At 38.6% G+C, this 16,059-nt stretch overlaps 1 protein-coding gene across 2 annotated transcripts in view; it reads right to left on the reverse strand.

Annotated features, from left to right (window-relative positions):
• ZNF385D (zinc finger protein 385D) overlaps positions 1-16,059 on the reverse strand; it is a 771,052-nt gene that overhangs the window by 105,890 nt on the left and 649,103 nt on the right. For both annotated transcript variants that reach the window (XM_064491067.1, XM_031432497.2), the window contains one exon: positions 11,602-11,712. In XM_064491067.1, the coding sequence (XP_064347137.1) occupies positions 11,602-11,712 (111 nt within the window). The remainder of the gene's footprint in view (positions 1-11,601; positions 11,713-16,059) is intronic.

The following is a 16,059-nucleotide window of genomic DNA, read 5'->3' on the forward strand; positions in this document are numbered from 1 at the left end:
TCTTAGCATTTTTTTCAATTTAAAGATGGGCAACATGTTTCAAGTTAGTAGAAATGACATGGTCAAACTCTTGGTAACTGGATCCCACCACAAATGTGTTACTTCCCAAAATCTGCATCAAATTTTCTACCAACATGTACCGTGCTAATAGAATTACAATGTAAATAAACATCTCCACAGGGGAAAAATTGGAGAAAGAGAGAGAGAAGGGGAGAGAGAGAGAGAAAACTCATCCTTGAGTTATTTGTATAAAATAAAGATCTGTCATTTCACATCATTCTCCAATAAATTGTAATTTTTTTTCAAACAATCAGAGTCTTATATGAGTATACAAACACAACCACTTATATTGGGCTGATTTGCAAAGTTGGGCATTACATACACTGTGGTTACTGTTTAAACATATAAAAATCACATGGCTGGCTAAGATGACAAGTTTCTTGAGGCAAACCATTTGACTAGCCAATCTGGACCAAGAAGAGAGAAGAACTATTTTGACCTACTGTGCCAATTGCAGATAAGGAGAAACAAGTGTGTGCAAAAAAACTATTACATTAACTGATAAACCTGCATAATGACACAGTATCCCTTGACTAAACCGATCTGGCTCCCACCCTGGGCAGATGTGAGACCATGGCTATATCAGTGAACCAGCTCGAGCTGTCAGCTCAGCTCTTCAAAACCAGAGCCCACTCAGTGTTCTATGGTTTATGTGTTTCTATGCGGATCATTTTCTCACTAATTGATCCCATTTGCCTTTGTTTTGTTTCACAGATTAAAGTAAGAACTCATAATATGTAAGTGTCGACAGCAGATGAAAACAGCGTGTTGTTTGTTGTTCTAGTTCATCCAAAAATAGAAATATATCACTAACCTAGGAAGTCCAGCCATAGAAGAAATTTTCAGGTTTTGCTAATTAAACTTTTTAATAAAAAGGCACGATTTCCCAATAAATCCATATTATTCTGTAATTTCGTATTCTATTTATTTTTCTTTATAGTTTTGTACTCTAAAAGTTAAAATGTCTTTTATGCTTCTCTAAATTACTCTTCTGGATTTTATAAAGTAATAAAATTACAACAAAATACAAGAAAGAAAAAGTATCTTTGTGAACCACACAAAGAACATATTAAATGTTTATTTAATTCGATATTTAAATAAACATCTAATTGGATATGCCACGGTTTTAGGAAGTAGGAGTTGGCTCAGAGAAGTCAATTCTTTTATTGCGTATAACATACGTAACAGACATAGCTAAGAGTAATGCTGACTTTGAGCAATTGATTTAAAAACATTTACTTCTCAATGTCTTTTTAAACCATGAAGATAGCTAGTTAGTGTTACTTAAAATAAATTGAAAACTAAAGATAAATATTCTCTAGCCCAAGCCAAAACATAAAACCTAACTTAGGAAACCATTGAAAATCAACAAAATTAGACTTGCAAACATTCTAGTAAAACATATGCTAAACTGTTTTTTACAGCAGCACTGAATATTCATTGAATGATAATTCACATGATTTTAATTTCTACAGTAACTGCATGAAGAATGGGAAAAAGTTAACACGAAAATGAGCAAACAATAGGTTAATAAGCTACTCTTTTGAATTAAAAAGGCAAAAACACGATAATAATAATAGAGTACAGATGATTGACCAGCCTTTACTCACTATTTTGGGAGAATCTTTCAAATGAGAGAGCAGACTGAGTCAAAGACACACGTGACAACTCAGTGAGACCCAAATGTAAATGATAAAACCATCGACAAAAGCCTTGAAGGAAAACGCTTCTCCCTTCGAGGGATGATTTGTACTGGCCTCCAGGTGTAATATTATGTGCACTGATGAGCTGATCAACAGAACAGAACTTCCACCCAGCTGTAATCAAGAGTGATTGATGGTTGGGACAAAAAAAGTTGATTATCATGACAAGTTCACTGATGCAGAGAAAATAAGTTCTGCTTGGGAAATGGATAAAACCTGCTCAGAGACTACCTTCTGGAACCTTATTATAAAGGAATCCAAGAGAAGGCTTAAAGTGGTCCAGACGGACCTGATGTCCCAACAAACCCGTTAAGAATAAATATGCCATACATCCCTCTTCACAGATTTCTGGGTAAAGAATTTAAAAGCACATTGAGGCCCCTTAAAAAGTAAACCACCTCCTCTCAATATTATGTGTGTGATTCTTAAAAGCCATCTCTCCGCTTCTCAAAGTACCACTGAAAATCACACACGGACACAGAAAAATAAATTTTCACAGCACAGCGCGCCCCCACTTGCCCTCCACAGCTCCCTCCTCACGGGGAATGAGTTCCCTGAAGGACTGCAACCTTAACCACGATCAGATTCAATTTATATCAAAACATAGATTTGGACTGAGACCACAGATCCCAGAGGCAGCATTTTGCATTCAAAATGAGGTTTGGCAGGCTTGAAAAAGGTGACTCTGGGCCAGGATGTTGGGTGTAAGCACAGTGTTCTAAAACAGTAGCCAGGTTACGCGGAGATCCACAGCCTATGAAGAAATACACGCCTCTTTTCAAGTTGTGGTTCTAGTGTCGTATAAGAAACTCGAGCGGTGTAACCCAACGTAGAGTGCATTTTACAGCACGCCTGGTACAATTTCATTCTCCTTAAATTTCATGAGAAAACCAAACCGCCACTCCTCAACTAGGCATCCTAAGAAATGTGGTGCGAAGAAGGTAAAATGAATGGGGAGGTTCCTTTCATCTCTAGAGATCTTTAGCCACGTGGACATTTGAGAAAGAGACACACACTTCACTTCACCACAGTTACTCTAGTTAATTAATACAGAGACTAGGACTCCAAGAAGAGACAATAACAAACAGCAACTTACAGGAAAGGAAGGATACAAAAGCTGTAAGACCCAAAAGGACACAAAAACAAACAGTGATATGAGTTACCCTTCTCTTAGATTCCTTTGCCCCACTGCCCCCGTACTGCCCTAAGTTTCCAGCGCTATGGTGAAACTGATGATTTATGAATCCTGAAATGAATTCTAATGAAATATAATTTTTAAAAAAGCAAGGGGCTTAATAAACAGTGACTACAATGTACAGTGAATGGAAAGGGATAAACAGATTTTATTTTTGAGACTTTCAATTATTGGTGATCATTCATCCAGTTACTTGCTGTTAGTTGCTTTTAGTTTCTACAACTAATGCTCTGAGAAATGTATACGATTGCAGAAGGAGTTAAAAAACAATTGATGACATTTATATGAGATATGAACATCAAATCATTTCTGGGCAATTGGGTTACACCAAGGATTTTGTTCCATGGCTAATAAAGACTTCATCAGTCAGAAAGTGATGAAGTTGCTGACATGCTCCAAAATCCAGGATACAATCTGAAAGTTAAAATTGAGGCATTTTCACTATAGCGATTTTTTTTTTTTTTTTTGCAAGTAACATAAAATTCAGAGGTCGCTACAAGGCAAGCTTTCCAAATCATAAGAACCAGCTTCTAGGCTGTGCTCAAGTCTAATTCCACTTTTTCATTTCCTTTTCACGTCATGTACATTTCCATTTTTTAGGTCTTAGGGGACAAGTCACTTAGGATACAAATCGTGCATGGCAGAGGGACCAGCCACTGGGGAAAAGGCAACCAAAGTTCCATTTTTTTATCAAAATGTAGCACTTACTCTAAATGTTCTTAGTGAAGCTGAAATTTAGACCATCTTAGAGAATTCTATTTCTACCTTCCTTTTCTTGTTACAATAAAGAAAAATGTTTCTGGTCCTGAGCACTTCATCCATGTATTTATTCAACATTTATTGAGTGATATCTAAGACCTCTAGAGCTTTCCGAACATGAACGTGCTTCCTGCCTCATCTTGGGGCACACACAACTTTTAGTTCACTTAATAGGAAACCTGACACTTGCTCACCGCATTCCACCCTCCCCATCACTTTCTGGCCTTCCATGCTTTTCTCATACTTAACCCTCTTCTCAAGCTCTGCATTCAGTAGATGGCAGTGGATGAAAACAGACTCAGCATAGATTCTCTCTTACCCTCTGCAGCCTCCAACAGCTACTACGATAGTGTTGCCCTTGGGTGGTTCTCGATTATGAAACACATTCCTATGGCCCAGCAATTGGTACTACTGGTGATTTAGCCATGAGTTTACTCCTGGTAGCAACCTTGATTACCTTCTGTGTTGTGAGCAGAACTAAAGTGACCAGTTGTCTTAGCTGAAAACTGTTAGCTGACACCAACAAAATAACCCAACAAAAAAAAATTTCCCTTAGGGTTGGTCACTTGATACATTAAGTAAAAACACTAAACTGGGACATAAGAGCCCAGTTTCCAGTCCGATTACCTGTTTCAATAGCTTAGAGACCTTGAAAAAGTACATGAAATATTCTGACCTTTGGTTTCTCCATCTATACAATCTATAAAGTGGATGGGATGATGTCTTAGACATCTCTAAGTCCTAATACACAGCAATTCTCTGAGGTGCTCCCAGTATCTCACAGAAAGACAGATAATATCTCTGATTACTGGATGTTATGTAGACATCTCCTTGTCATATCTAAAATCAACTTTCTCTTTCTCGACTTTCAAAGTCAAATTTTCCATGTCTAGGAGAATCCAGTAGAAAAGTGAATTTTATTTTATTTTTTTGCTTTTTTGCTGTTTATAAAGAAAGGAAGTTGAGAGAAATATGGATTCTTTTATAACGATTTCTCTTTTTTCAGTCCCTTACCCTTCATTCCACCCACAGATGAAACTCTGGAATATCAAAGCTGATTCAGAGTCCCAAAATGTCCCAATATTGAAGTTTTATTTTTAAAAGCCTGCCAAAGAAACACACTACTGAAGGAGATGCCTGTGCTTCTGACTGGCTCATTTCCTCCTGAAATCTCTTAACAGCCAGACCCAGTATTTTTTGCTTGGTCTTTCTGTCCAAGTTTTGTTTTCCGAGAATTTCCAACAGAGCCTTGGGCTCCATTTAAGAAGCAGAAGCAAATGAGATTGAGGGATGAAATGGCCCAAATGCACACTCAGAGGACACTTCCTTGAAAGGGACGTCCCAGTCACTCGCTTCAAAGGCAGCCACAACCTACAGCCCATTTCCACACCCTCCCAGGCGAGCCCCTTACACAGGGGTGACCTTGCGGCCTCACTCCATCTCGCGGGTCCCAGATGTATCTCCTATAGTGAGGAAGCTGTCCTAGAACAGCTTTTGAAGAAGAAAAAGCACCCGGTGGGAAAGCCACGGTGCTCACACCAACACTCTAAATAGCGCTGTGGGTCCCGGAGACACGGAGGATGCTCTCTTATGAAAGAGATGCTTCAAAGCGGCCGGAAAATTTAATTTATAACTGGGTTCCTCTGAAGATCCTTTGGGACTCAGTGACAGCAGCAATGAACTTAAAGAGGCTGAGAGTTTTTAACAAATGCAGCTTTGCCAGGGACAAGTTGTTCCCATATTTTTTAAAAGGTAAAGATTTACTTAGGAGCGAGCCCCTCAGATCTTCACACAAAGATACCCTAAATGCAGACAATTTCAACAGGCTAGATCCTTGTAAGTATTTTTCTCAAAGGGAGATATTTTCAAATTCTCTTTTTCTTAAGAAGTAATTTCACATTCGGAGAAGGAAACCATCGTAACTTCATTATTTATCCCATAAAACCCAAATGACCTTTCCATTTCATTCACTATGGAGTTTATAATCCAATTGTCTCCACGCTGTATTGTATGATCCTGATGACACGGCGGTAAGGAATGGCCAGTCATTCTAAATGAGATGATCGTGGAACCTGTACATTCAATGAAGAGCCCAAGGATAGGCAATGAAGAGAAGACAGACATAGAATATAAACTTACGGTTACCAGGGGGGAAGGTGGGAGGGGTGGAGGGATAAATTGGGAGCTCAAGATTTGCAGATACTAACTACTATGTATAAAATAGATAAACAACAAGGTCCTACTGTATAGCACAGGGAACCTTATTCAGTACCTTGTAATGGTTTATAATGAAAAAGAATATGAAAAAGAATATAACTGAAACATTATGCTGTACACCAGAAATTAACACATTATAAACTGACTACACTTGAATAAAAAAAAAAAAAGATCTAGACAACAGTCGTCAAATTCCTGATCGGATGATTTTCCGACCATTTCACTCGGCTGTTTTCAGGTTCCGGGTTAGATGTGTGTCCCCCATGCACAGAAGTGTATTAACCTTTCCCCTAGGAGATGCTCTAAAACCCTGAAATCTGAATGAGACAACAGTACCATCTATGAACTCTCCTGGGCACGTCTGAGACTGAAGACACTGCCAGAAACACGCAAGAAATATACAGAAAGTTACAACAGAGACCTTCACAACATAATGTTTAATTTGGGATAAAACATGCAGTTTAAAAACCATGGTAGTATAGGAGGTACAGAAATCCTTTTTCCTTTATAAAACTGGAGCACGCTGATAAAGGAGATTGGGCAAATAAAGAAAACTCGAAGAGATAAAAGAATAGTCCTTCCACCCCAACACAACCACCATTAGCTTCCGGTTTTCTCTCCGTCTAAGCAGCATTTCCTTTAAATATCAGCCCCGACAAGTAATAACTGATTTAAATATTTATAGGCTGTGTCTTAAAATATGCTGTTAAAGAAAGTGTAATTATCTAATTTTGGTCATCTGGTAGGAAAAAAGTACGTCTACGACCATTTCCATCAGTATATCGCCACATTTGGCTATGGAAGTTTTGACAGAGATAATGAATGCAATTCAGATATATTGCTTGGTTTCACTACATTTCTGGGTTGTAAAATGTAAGACAATAATAATGATTTCTATTTTATAAAACCATTGGGAAATGGATCCATCATAGGGGCGATGAGCCCAAGGACTCCCCCTCTGGAGGGTCGGAGACCTGCGAGGAATGTTACCTCCTAACGAGGCTGTCTCCCTTCTGGTTCATCAAACAGTGCCCTGCAGTGACTGATGCTTGATAGTCCCGAGTCTGAAAGGATTTGTTGTTACTGTATTGTACTTCAGTAGCCTGCGTTTATATTTAATTTCCCCGTGTGTTTATGACTGAATTGTCAGTGTGAGTGAGCAGGACTGATGACATTTAAGAGGACTCGCCGGTCCTTGTGGGTGAGGGTTGGCCCGCAGTGGGGGTGACGGTCCACAAGGGTTCTGACTGGCCCGGGTTAGTTCCAGGAGGGAAGGAGCCCTCAGACCGTCCCTCTGGGACAGCCGGACGGGACAGGAACCACACAAGACACCACCCAGGCCACTGTCATGGGATCTGCTGGGACTCTGGATGGACTCACAGCCCCACCTGGACCAGGTGAGGTGGGAAGAGTCTAGAAGAGGGTGCTGACCCTGCACAGTCAGCCACTGACCTGGGAGCCTTGCACAAGCTCCTACAGCCTCCACACCTCAGTGTCCACTGTGAAATTAGCAACAGTGTCCTTCTGTCTTTAACGTATCATGAAATGCTATTTTGGGACCATTAACCATAGTGACTCTTAGACGCTACAATTTTATGATTCCTTAGTTTGGGACCTGAGATCTTACTTCTCATTCCATAAACAGCCATTGAGTAATCATTCTCTACCACACTTAATAATCTTGCATCCATGCTGTCCCTGCTATAAGCTGTCTCTCACAGGCACACTTACTAACTTGTCGAGGCCCATGGTAATTTATGCTTATTTTAAGATGCTGATAAAATAATTGGACAAATTACAACCTTTCATTCTTTAATTGGAATCTTCTTGCATACCCCCGTGTGTGTTTCACATAAATGTCGAGAAGTAGCTCTTTTTTTTTTTTTTCTTTTCTAAAGAAAAAGCCTGCATCAGGAGAAGGCAATCTGATTTAAAGAGCACACACAATATAAGGTGCCACTTAGAGAGGTATTTGTGGGGCCAGAAAAGGAAAATGTACCATACAGAAAACCGGTATGGTATAATACTAAACTAGAGGGCTTACAATGTGAAGGGTTAAAAAAATAAATAAAAGCTTAGAGGGAAAGGAAATTGAACTTTCATGATGCAGAGATGAAAAGAACTACAAGCTATTATTTTCATTGGAAGGGGAAGAAGCTTTGAAATGTAAAAGAGGTTTATAAGGGAAAAATACTTTGCTCTATGATAGAGGATTCGACCAAGCAGACAAGTGAATTACAGTGTTACTTTTCCAGGAAGAGTCTAGGTTTAAGAATAGAAATAGGAAGATAAATTCCAGATTTACCTGGAAAAAGCAAAGAGGCAGTTTTATTGGGATTTAAAGCTTTTTCCTGAGAATAAAATTATATATATGTACATAAACATATATCTGTATTTTCTCTTTATTTAGAGACCATTTTATATATGAAGGAATGGATGATAAATCTAACTGACTTTGGCATTTAGTATTAAATATTTAATGAAATTAGTATTTATGGATATAACCAGTCAATAAATCAACAAATCTAATATATTCAGCATATTCGTTCCCCTTTATTGACATAATAATGCTACAGAGCCATTTTTTAAGTCTCTAAAGGAGTTTCCACTCCTGTATGTCAATTTTGCAATAATGATACTTGTTTGTAAGTCATAGTTAATGTGTTGCTAGGTCATTTATAAAGTCAATAACACTGGATCTTGCTATTTAAAAAAAAAACCTACAATTTTAAAAATTATCACTGCATAGTGAGTTTATATTCAAGGTTCAGGATAAGGAAAGACATAAGGGCAGTGAATTCACAGGGGTCCGGTTTACACAGACCAAAGAACTGGACAGGGCGATTATCTGATAAATTCAGGTAGTCATGAAACTCAGCTCTAATCTTAAATCCAACAGCCCCAGGACTATCTATGGTAGGCACAATAATGATAGTTAAGTGCTAATCCCTGGAAATGATGGATATGTTACAATACATGACAAAGGGGATTACATTAGCAGATGAAAATAGGCTGCTAAACATGTAAATTTAAAACAGAAAAGTTATCCTGGATTATCCAGGTGGGTCCACTGGGGTCCTTAATGTGGAAGAGGAAGGCAGATGAGTGAGAATCAGAGGAATTTGATATGAGAAGAACTCAACCCTGCTTGCTGGCTTGAGGATGGAAGGCGGCATGAACCATGGAAAGAGAGTGCCCTCTAGAAGCCAGAAAAGAAAGGCAAGGAACTGACATATCCCTCAGAACCCCAGGCGGAACAGCACCCTTGCTTGAAGCCACGGGACTCAGCCTCAAGAACTACAAAATGATAGAGCTGTGTTGTCTTAAACCACTAGATTTGTGATAATCTGTTACAAGCAACAATAAAAGATTAATACAGTAACCATCTAATGAGTAGTCAAGCCTGCAATTTAATTATGACCCAGACTGACACGTGTCAATCCTCCGAACACCTGGGCCATTTTCCTTTTAGAGAAATCTGAAAGCAAAGTTATGAGAATGGGAAGCAATTTCCCTAATAAGTATATACTGATTCCTACATCATCTTGAAAATTCATTAGCAAAGTGAATTTTTCTTCCCTCTTACTAAGGAAGTAAAAATAAGATTACATTTTAGAAAAAGAAGTATGCCAATCTCTTTTATTTTATATTATGTTTTTATGTCAATAATCAGATACGTAAATAAAATGTTTCCTAAAGCATATCTGACAGTATTTCTAAAGTTTTCAAATATGACTTTGATATCCACCTACAGGATTAGTAGAAACACTTAAAAAAAAAAAAAAAAAAGGAAAAAGAAGAAGAAAAAAAGGACCAACAGTCTTGAAATGGTGAGTTACCTATCACTGGGGGTAATCAACCCAAAGACCTAGTCTGGATGTAGCAGATGGTCTCCTTACATTTGGTGGGAGATTGGGTTCAATGAGCTTAAAGTCGCTTTATGACCTCCAGTTTACAGGAAGTTTCCTTAATAAAGAGAAAAATATTAGCAGTGGAATTGCTGGCAGAAGGGTTCATTTTAAAAATAGCCCCTATTAGATGTAAAAAGCCAGAAACATGGCTCCTGAGAGACCTTTGCAATATTATCTGATCAGCTTCAAAATGAAGTATTAATACGATTTAAGAAGAAAAGGAATAAAGGAGACACTTAAAATAACAACTGTGGAACAATATGATTGTTTGCTGAGCATTTAGAAGTGATTAAAATTGCAAGTACCACGTTCAGAACTCTGATGTGCATGTCAGGAAAACTCTTACTTACAACAGCTAGAGGAGATTTTTCTGTAACATTCATCACTTGAAAATATTTTGTAATAAATTGAACTATGGTAATTTTCTTAAAAGTAAATCAAATCAAGGTGCTCAGTGTTAAAACACAAACAACAAAACGAAACAAAAGCCCCAAAACCATCCCTTCAAATAAAATATTATATATTTAGTGTGTCCTTTTTATAGCAGCAAATACCATTCTGATGCGATGCAGGCAATCTACTTTTATCTTTTTGAAGCCAACATAAGGAAGGTTATTAAAATTACCTGATGATTGTACCAATAGGTTTGAGTTCATAAGACAGTAGAAATCCTTATACAAAATGAAATGCTCTTGCAGAAAGAAAAAGTCCACTTTATTCATGGCACATCTATTTCCTCTGCCTGATTATCTCCTAGGCAACCCTCATCATCAGATCACCCAAGGGACCCACTTGCCTAGGGCGATTAAATGCTGGAAGGCCAGGTTCTCTAGCACCCAGATCTGTTCAGACACCTGCGCACTGCATACTAACTTAGGGTCAGATCATGGCACCCTGGAGAGGGGGCATTTTGATAGGAAGGGGTCCTCTGTTTGCCAAGAGTGTCAACCAGGTGCTCAATTCTTATTCCTTCCAAATCAACACTCCTTCTCTTTTCTGTATCTCCAGGACCAACTCCACATCAAAGCAGGTTGGGGAGGGGCAGTTGTATTTTTCAAACTGGCCAAGCCAAATTGGCTTCACCATGATACATCCAGAGTCCACACTGAGCCTTGGAAAAGGTATGAGAGATGTGAACACCTCTCTGTGAATAAAATGCAGAGCACCAGGCAGGTCCACAGGCCTCTCTCCTGCCCTGCTCTCCACTTAACTTGTAGTCACTCGGGGCTGGAGTGCTCAGAGGTCTTCAGAACACCCTGTTAAAATGCTAATACTTCTAGGTGAGTGACTTGAGATCTCTAGCACAAATACAATTAAGAACACAGGAGCTGATCAGGAACTGAGGACTGCCAAGGCAGGCAAAGAGAATTTACAAAGCCAAAGTCTTGGCCATGAACTATAACCTGGTGACATATCTTATTTCGGAGGTGGGATTAATCAAAAGCCTCTTTGGTCCTAAATTTGACTTCCCCAAAGGCAAAGTGCATTATCTAAATGTAGCATTCCCAAGAGATTAAAAAAAAATAGCATTAAACTGCATGGATACAAGCTTGCTTAGGTGTGGTTTTTCTAGAGTAAACAACCAAACATAATGTAATGAACACCAAAATGAAAGCACACAGGGAGTTAAAATGTTACCCATGAATTTCAACACCCTCAGTTATTGGAGAAAAATGTTTAAGAATTCTTTTCTGCAAGGTTAGAACAGCATAATAACATTTTTTTTTTTTTAGCAAATACTAAATGATAAACTTACATCGGAATTAAATCTCAACTGGCAAATGTTGCATGATATGATTTGCTTTCTTCGATGAGGAAGAGGAACCCCGAAAGTATGATTTATTACCGCTTTCTGAATCGGGTCCATCTGCAATGAGAAAAAAAAAATACAACAAATAGAAATAAAGCTTGTCAGTTCCATTGGAATGTTGCCTATTTCATTAAATAGAATGTTGCCAATCTGTACAGCTTCAATCTCCTGCTCACACTATAAAGAACATTTTTATTCTAAGAAACGGTATTTCTACTTTCCTGGAAAACAGACAACAATGAGCCGGGAGCTCAGTATGATAAGGAAATGATAAATGCACCCATTAGAGTCTGCTTGCTAACCGTTTTTCTCATTTAGGACCAACAATTGTCTCAGTTTGATAATCCTCCAATATAATTAAAGGTTTATCAAAACTCAAGTTATTTTGAAAGCCAGCAATCTTACACAGAGGTGAGTCCATACCATCACCCAAAATGGACTTCAAAATACACTTAGTCAGACAAGCAGCTATGAAAGTAACTTATGCCCCATGACCCAACATTAATCTTATGCTGTGTTTGGTATCTTTTCTACCTTAAAAATACAGTGCAGTTTCCTCCTGCTATCTGAAAGCAGAGCCTTCCTGGGAAAGGTTTCGTGAGCTGAAATGGCATAAAATGAAGAAGCAACCACCTTTGGACACAGCTTGCTATGGGCCGTACCAAGTAAATCGAGATAAAGCAGAGATGCTCGCAGACACAGTCAAAGCTGGGGCGGCCGGATGCTGAGATGCTCAGTGCAGCTCCCCGGAGACGGGACGGAGCTTGGTGATGCCAACCTTGCTGCTCAGAGTTCACGCTGCCTTTATAAGGGCAGCTGTGAAACGAAGGCTGAACAACTCCATTTTTGCTGTTGGCCGGTTTTTTTTTTTTTTTTTTTTTTTCTTTTATGAAAATGAAAATCCTCTCCGGATCACCTTGGGTTAGTGAAAACAGGTACTAATGTTTGGTAAAAGTGAAGTAGCATAAAGAGAACTTTCGAAAGGCAAGGGTTACCTGTATGCAAACCCTGCTTTCTAAGAATTCAAACACAGGAGCTATCCATCCTTTCCACAATCATTCACTGACCACTTAAATATACTGGTATCGTATGGACTTACCGCTGGAGGTTCAGAATTTGGATTCAGAGATGAGGTTCAGAGGTTCAGAGATGTCAGTAATCTCTCTTCATCCCATTCTCGAACAGGACAAGGGACACCAAAAATATAGTGTCAGCAGTCCAGCTCTGATAAAATTTAACATCTCCTCACCAAGCTTTGTCCTAGGGTCCACATCTGTGGTTCCCAACTGCTAGAGTCAGATAAAAATTTCGATCTGCTTGTGCAACCTCTTTGCTCCTCTGTGTCTATCTCAGGGTCGTGATGAAATTTACACACAGTAATTCTTGAAATTACTTAACACAGTACAATGCTGGGCACATTAAGAAGTCAATAAATGTTGACTTATATTTTTTCTTTTGCACACATGGGATGATCAAGGTTAACATGACCCTCACACTTCTATATATAGTCCTGGTTGGCACACTTCCAATTTCTCACATGGCCAAAATACATTTCAGAATGATTTCACTGTTCTATATACAGCCATCGCTTCTGTTGAATGCCTGCAAATTTCCGAACTCTTAATTCTCATCAGATACAAAGTTCTCATGGGGGTCCTCACAATGGGTTGAGCTCAGAAATGATTTGACACACAGGAAAAAGCTAAGAATGTGTCTGTGAAATGATGCTCGAATATTCAGCTTCTGTGATACAGAACAGTTCATTAATTTGCCTAAACCAGTCACTGATACAGTCCACCTCCTTTTGTGTATTTCGAATCATCAGAATCAGTTAACTCACAGGCACTCTTCACTGGTAGGTAGGAGAAAGGTTCTGTCTACGTTCACAACTCCTGTAAGCTTATCTAGACACTTGTCACGCATTTGTCTAAATAATAGCACCAACAGCGTCCACAATAAAGACAACAGCCCTCAGCAGGGATTAAGTGCTTTCCATGTGGTAAGCACTAGGCTAGGTGGTGTATATATTAAACAGTTATGATCCAGAGGAACTCATGGGTCCTCACTTTATCTTCCATCATCACTTAAATTTTTTTAATCTGATGTTTAACCCTAGATTCTGGAGGAAGCTTAGCCATCCCATGATTCTTCTGGTCACTTCCAGGTATTAACAAATTAGGATCCCCTCTCCCCACTAGTAAATTCTACTATACTTTCTTCTTAACCAGTTTTATTCAAGTATCATTTACATGCAATAAAATTCACCAATGTTAAGCATACAATTTGATGAGATTTGACAGATAGATACAGTCTTAATAAGTATCACAAAGAACATTTCCGTTACCCAGAAAGTTCCCTCCCGCCCCTCTGTGGTCAATCCCCGCCTCCTGTCCCAGCCTCTGAAATCCTGTTTTCTGTTACTGTATTTTTCCCTTTAGTCAAAGTTCATACAAATAGATGTGATCTTTTGTGTCTGGCATCTTTCATGCAGTATAATGTGTTTACAATTCACCTGTGTTGTTGCATGTATCAGTAACTTAATCCTTTTTATTGCTGAGTAGTATTCCTTTGTATGGATATACCCCAATGTGTTTATCCATCCATCAGCTGATGAACATTTGAGTTGTTTCCAGGAAATTCTATAATCTTTTCATGTCTCAATACATAATCTAAATTCATTCCTAAATTCAGTTCAGCATCTTAATCCAAATATTAAAAATTATTTAAAATTACAGCCTCTTTTTCTTAGCCTGAATCTGCCATAGGGTAACAGTGTGAAAGAGCATAGGGCACCAGTACAGGATTCTTCTCTATCGATAATGCCAAGTCCTCCAGCCCAGTTAAATCAAGCTTTCCTCAACCCCACCTCATCCCTATTTCCTCAGAACCAAAATGGACAGTGCACAGAACTGAGGAAGCCAATACCCACACAGATGTGTGCATCTGAGATGCCCACTTTCTGTATCCCAGTATCAACCCTCTTATACAACCTTAAAAATGTCATCACAATGCGTCTACACCAACACAGAGAACACTGGGAGATAACTCCCCTTTCAGCCAATAGCTAAAGACAAATTAAAAGCTGAAAGAGGTCACTGATTTAGAGGTAGCTGTCTCATTATGTTCTACTGCACTAACGGGTCCATTTCTACTAGAGAGAAAGTGAATTATACCTACATTCCATTTAGCAAAACCGAAATCCCTTATAACGATACCTTAAAATCAAAATGAACTATATATTTATATTAAAGATGCTCTCCGGAAATACACAATACTGAGTGTTTTTTTATCATATGTTGGGAGTAGCATATTATTTTGGTCTTTCAGTAACCCTGGTCACTTTCAGTGATCACATTCAATCCAAATTTGTGTAGGAGGTAGTTTGGGAGTAGACACTTCATGCAAAAGTGGAATATTCTCTCAATTTAATTCTTCTATCCGAACTGAATGTTGTTCTGATAACTGTGGCTATAAAATCAAATTTCAAAATGCAAAGTAGTGTATTCTTCTTTAGAGACAATTTTATTTCCAAGTGTACTTAAAAATTATCTGAATTATCTGAATTACATTTTAATGATGGATTTCACAAACTATAGTTACACCACTAAAAGTAATTATCTTTAATTATTTTAGGAACCTAGTACAACAAAATGATGAAAGTTTAATGCCTTTATTAATGAACAAAGTTCACCTCTTTAATATGTACATCTATAAGTACATGAAACCATTTATAACAAGAAAGTATAAAAGGGCAAAATCTAAATAATAACCAGTTCTGGTGTTAAGTAGTTAATTAAATGATATCACAGAGTCTGTAACTAAAAGCAGTATCTACTATCACTTAGGGGACACAAAAACAGCTACTTTGATCATTTTGTCTGTCGACTGAAATACACGCACAGCCTAAAAGTTGAGAGGTACGTTTTATTTGGGGGACATTTCTAAGGACTTGAACCCCTTCTAGCCCGGGATGACAGCCTCTCAGATCGCTCTGACGGACTGCTCCAAAGAGGTAGGGGAGGAGCCAGGATATACAGGAGCTTTACAACAAAGACCAGGTAATTGGACCATTAAAAGATTACTTGTTAACTAAAGACAACCAGGCATCTCAAGTTAAAGAATGTAGCGCTTTTCTGTGTATGGGAGGAAGCAAACACTTGGGCTCATTGAATTCATTCCTTTGACAAGCACCCAGCTATCTAGGGCCAGTGTCCTGTCCTTTCTTGTTCTGAGTCCCCTCAGGGTGCACCACTGTGAGTGGCTGCAGAGGCCAGGCTGCAGGCCTGTCCTCACTGGGGTTGGGGTGTGGTGGCAGCCACTGATGACTTGATGGCTTCAGCATTCTTTGTTTATGATAATGGTTTGCAGTATTTTTCATTCACATGCCCAAAGACAACATTGTTT

The sequence above is a fragment of the Camelus dromedarius genome, chromosome 2 (genome assembly GCF_036321535.1).
Source record: "Camelus dromedarius isolate mCamDro1 chromosome 2, mCamDro1.pat, whole genome shotgun sequence".
Classification (NCBI taxonomy): domain Eukaryota; kingdom Metazoa; phylum Chordata; class Mammalia; order Artiodactyla; family Camelidae; genus Camelus; species Camelus dromedarius.